This window comes from Prosopis cineraria, unplaced genomic scaffold (assembly GCF_029017545.1).
Source record: "Prosopis cineraria cultivar Desert tree isolate PC_DT_omini unplaced genomic scaffold, ASM2901754v1 PC4, whole genome shotgun sequence".
NCBI classification, from domain to species: domain Eukaryota; kingdom Viridiplantae; phylum Streptophyta; class Magnoliopsida; order Fabales; family Fabaceae; genus Prosopis; species Prosopis cineraria.
In genome coordinates, this window is record NW_026555335.1 from 40,628,038 (window position 1) to 40,632,862 (window position 4,825).

General features: G+C 35.6%; 1 protein-coding gene across 1 annotated transcript; it reads left to right on the forward strand.

Annotated features, from left to right (window-relative positions):
* The first annotated feature begins 2,830 nt into the window (after window positions 1-2,830).
* On the forward strand, window positions 2,831-3,742 carry LOC129309023 (uncharacterized). Its single transcript, XM_054950370.1, has one exon. The coding sequence runs from the start codon at window positions 2,831-2,833 to the stop codon at window positions 3,740-3,742; it is 912 nt and encodes a 303-aa protein (XP_054806345.1).
* Window positions 3,743-4,825: the final 1,083 nt, after the last annotated feature.

Below are 4,825 nucleotides of genomic sequence, written 5' to 3' on the forward strand. Positions count from 1 at the left end.
GCAATGTCATGTAACATTTTTAGCAAGTAACATAAAACAAGAAATAAGTCATGTAACATTAAGAACAAGTAACATTTATATTCTTCACAAAAAAATTTATGCCAGTACTTGTGCAAATATATTATCAAGTACCTTTATAAACTTACATATAAAATATACAACCATGAGACAGCAACCCACTATGCAATTTTTTTTTGGGTTGTATGTATGGCATAAGAGCTGCTTCCCCGACCAATCAAAAAAATATAAAGAGAATATTTAGTTCAACTACCTTATCAACATTGAATATGTTACAAATTTTTACAACTACAATTATTATATTTACAATATAATATTAAAGATTTCACAACACGACATATAATTGTTTTGGACATCACAACTTAATACTATGAATGTTAGAACTCTCACCCAGCCATCTATTTTGTAATTTTAATATCGAAGGTTGCAAAAAAATTTGCATAAGCAAAAGCCCAATCTGATAGAGCCAAATAGGATGAAGACAAAATTGCCTCCAATTTTAGTTCTCGAACTGGCAGGCACAATCGTTTTAGAAATACAATACCTTCCAGAAATGAAAACTTCAGAGGCAGTCAGAATGCGGGAGGGGACAAAGTAGGTGACTCGAAGAAGTCTCAGATGATGGGAGGTTGTCAAGAAGATTCCTCAAGCAATCACCTTCTACTTCTGCAAAATCGCCTCCAACGATGTCGAAAGTTAACGAGAGCTTATTCTTTCTGTTCAAACATTTGGGCTTTTTGGTCCTTTTCTAAAGAAAGATAATTTCAGTTGGGTGCTGATACACTGTAATGTATTTTCAGAGCTTATTCAGTCTGATTGGAAAGTAATTTTCTACTGTGGCCCCCAGCTGAAATTCTTCCTAAAATATATCTCAAATTATTATTCAGCCCATACATCGGGAAAAGGGGAAAAATAAATAATGAGCATATTGCGCTATTCCTTTGCTAACATCTACTTTTTTTTTTTTTTTGAGCAAATTTGCTAACATCTACTTAAATAGATATTTTATAGGAACGAAATTTAAATTTTTTTTCCCTCCATATTTTTTTTATACTAAAAAAATTTTAATAAGTTGGCTCAGAAATTCACTAAGTCAAGCCATATCTCAAAACTCAAACAACATTTACCAATTACCAATTAATAGAATTTTTATATTAATTATGAAATTTTAAATCCATGTGTTTGTATTTTATAGGTTACGGTCAAATTTTGATAAAAATTTTTTTCAAAATGATTACAAATATCAATTGAAACAGTTAAAAATATAAATCTATCCAATTTTATCTTGATAGTTGTATTCGAAACTTAATATTTTATCTGTCATTGAAATTTTTAAATTTATTATTATTTAAATTAATATTTCAAATTCATTCTTCAGAAAGTGAATTAAAATTTTGAAACTCAACTGTGAATATGTGATTCTCCATGAAAATAACCAATATATTAAATTTACGTGAGAATTATGACTCTTATTTTTTTAATACTACAATTTTTTCTTAATTTCTTTTTAACTGTATTGTTAACAGTAAAAGCAGTAATTTTAGTAGTCAAACCAGACATCAATAACCAGCAAAAGTTGCATTGAAAAAATAACAAAGAAGTTATGGCTGTGTCTGCCGGTTTGATTGCCAGTAGACGCCGGCCCTTACCCTAACCCTATTATAGACGGCAGCACACCCCTCAATTGTGGCCGTCAATAACCCATCACCCACTTTCATTCCCCGTAGTAATTATGTGAAATAAAATAATAGTGAAAAAAGTATTTGAATGGTTTATTTATTAATTAGTACTATTATTTTAATAATTCCATCATCATATCATATAAAAATCAAAACCTGTGAACCCTTGGAGTCACATTAATCTTTTTTTTTTTAAAGTAAATTTTCCTAGAGAATTACTCCTCACAAAGTCAAAATGGATCATATATCACAACCTGTAAAGACCTTCCTTCATAAATCTAGGAACAGTAGATGGCCTATGAAATTGAATCCATGTTTTTATTGACCAAAAATTTAAATGAGTTGAATTTTAAAATTTATTAAAGTAAAACCATGCTTTTTAAATTTAAAAATTTTCCATCAGAACTTCATGTTGGCAATGAAATTTAACTCTACAACTATAAAATTACGGAGAAAATCCTTTTGAGAAAATGAAATTCATATTGAATTGCAAGCAGTAACTTGGGAGGAGGGGCCAGACTTCATTAATGAGGGGTGGATCCAACGGAAGGCCACCATCAATCTGCATCACCGATTGAAGCAATCGGGCCCCACGATTTCATCTCAGCCATTCCCTCCGAGCAAAAGCACCATATATTAACCTTCCGGAAGGGATCGCATTCCACGCGTCGCTCTCCCTTTTCCTCTGCCGTCTCATTTCGTTATACGTGTCGACCAAGCCACCTAATCACACTCTTTCACATCATCCAATTCCCCCCTTAACCGTTGCTCCTCTTTCATTGCCCTCACCCTCACCAAACTCTGCGCCTCCCTTACCCAATTAATCTCCTCCTTCTCAACCTTTGCAAGCGTATAATACACTCGCATCTATACCCATATTTTATTACACACACGCGCACACACACAGAAATAGCCAAGAAAACAGGCAAAAAGTTAGACCAAAAAAAAATTATATATATATATATATATCAGCGTCTCTCACCCTCCTCTGTATCCCATTCTTCCTTGTCCTTCTCTGTAGCTCCACTTCATCAATCAATAATTTCTGTCTCTCATCTCACCGGATTGGATTTTGAAGTGAAGCGGAGGAATAAAGTGGGTGTGTATGATATCTGGTTCATTTAATGGAAGCCATGGCTTCTCAGTTATCGTCTTCTTCTCCCAGTTTCAATAGCTACTCTTCTGAGACTCTCGCTGACATTGCCGCCAGAGTTTTGAATGAGTTTCGGAGTGACCCACGCTCCGTCTCCGACCCAATTTTCGACTCATGGGAATCTCTCGATTCCACCCAATCTCACGGTGGTTCTCTCAACGATCAAGACCCGGACGACGACGACGACGGGGAGTTTGAGTTCTCTTTGGTTTGTACAGACCCGAACTCCTCGCCGGTATCCGCTGATGATATCTTCTGCAATGGCCAGATCAAGCCCATGTACCCAATCTTGGACACCAATTTTCTGTTCAGCCATCCTCACTTCGCTCCGTCAAACGAAGTCGTTGTCGCCGGCGCTTCCGTTTCTCCAATTTCCGCACCAAATGAAACGGTGCCGGTTCCTCGCCGACGTCGACCTCCTCTGAGGAAGCTCATGTTCGAGGAGCGAGAAACATGGTCGTGTCCGTCTTCCGCCTCCGATGCGGATCAACGTGACGTCGGAGGCGTCCCTCCGGAGACCTATTGCGTGTGGAGTCAGAAATCAGGATCGGCAGGAAGGACGAGCAAGAAAAGCAGATCGACGGAACTATCGTCATCATCGAAGAGATGGAGGCTGAGGGACCTGCTTCTTAATAGAAGCGGAAGCCAGCGTGGTGGAAGGAAGGAAGCCATGTTGCTTGTGAGTCAGAGCAAGAGGAGCAGCAAAGTGGCTCAGGAGGTGTCGAAGCCAATAGCCGGCGCCGGAGCCGAACACCAAGCGTCGGATTACGTGAGAAAGAGTACGGCAATTGAAGATGAGCAAACGAAGAAGTCGTTCTTGCCTTATAGGCAAGAACTGGTAGGGATGTTTAGTAATGTGAATGGGATTGGGAGGCATTTGCATCCATTCTGAATTTCTGAAGCTGAAAAATTGTGTCAAATTTCTACGTTAATCGTTCTCCAAATTAAACTAATTACCGATTAGGCTGGACTCTGTGTAGACTGAGATGAGATCAGATGATCCAATTGTGCATGATTTTAGTTTCATGATTCTACCCGTTTTTTTTTTTTCTTTTTCCTTCTCTAATTATATCATAAACACATTGTGAATCTACAGATACGAATCAATGGATAACGAAATCAATGGATAAAAAATTGCATTGGAAGGGGAGGGAACCAATTCCGGCAACCCAAAAAGTTAAAAAAAGTTTAGCGAATCAACAAAAGGTGCAGATAAAATTCAATATCACTTATTTTTTAATATCAATTAATTGACTAATTGATCATTCAGTATTAATATTTTTGTTAACAGTATTTAACATTTAATAAACATCTTGATATGTGGGAATACCCACTCTTCATAAATACCAAGAAGAATAAGGTTGGATTCTCAAACTTTATAGCTTTATGTAATACATTATCCAAAAATGAGTCAATATAAATTGAAAAAAAATATCTAATATAATAAATATAGAAGCTTCTTTAGCATAGGTAATGTTAGACTTTTCAGAGATGCACAAGGCTTACTCTAATTATGTACCCCCTCGGTCACTCTCAAATATATATATAAATAGGATTTGTTTTGTTTGATGCGTTACCTTTTTTCTTTTTTTCAATTTTAACTCTAATTATATGGATCTTTCACATACACAAGAAAGTCGATTTCCTAACTGTGAAGAAGACTTGTAATGAGGAAAATAAACCATCTAGTATGGGTAAATGTTGGGGGGGGGGAAATCGTGTTTTGGGACAAAATTAATGAAGAAAACTAACTTCAACATAAATTAGTTAGCATGTTTTATGTTAGATATTGGAGGGAATATAGATTAATTGATAATGTTAACATCACAAAACGCATTTAGAATTTGTAACTCCAAATTAAAATCTAAATATGTTGAAAGAAGCTGAAGCCATGTCTGCGTATATTCAATACTAATATTAATAGTTGAATAAATAAATAATAGGAACATGAAATGAAAGTATAGAATGAATTAAA

Bases quoted from the DNA above. Each gene is read 5' to 3' on its own strand.
- LOC129309023 (XM_054950370.1), top strand. From the start codon at position 2,831: ATGGCTTCTCAGTTATCGTCTTCTTCTCCCAGTTTCAATAGCTACTCT.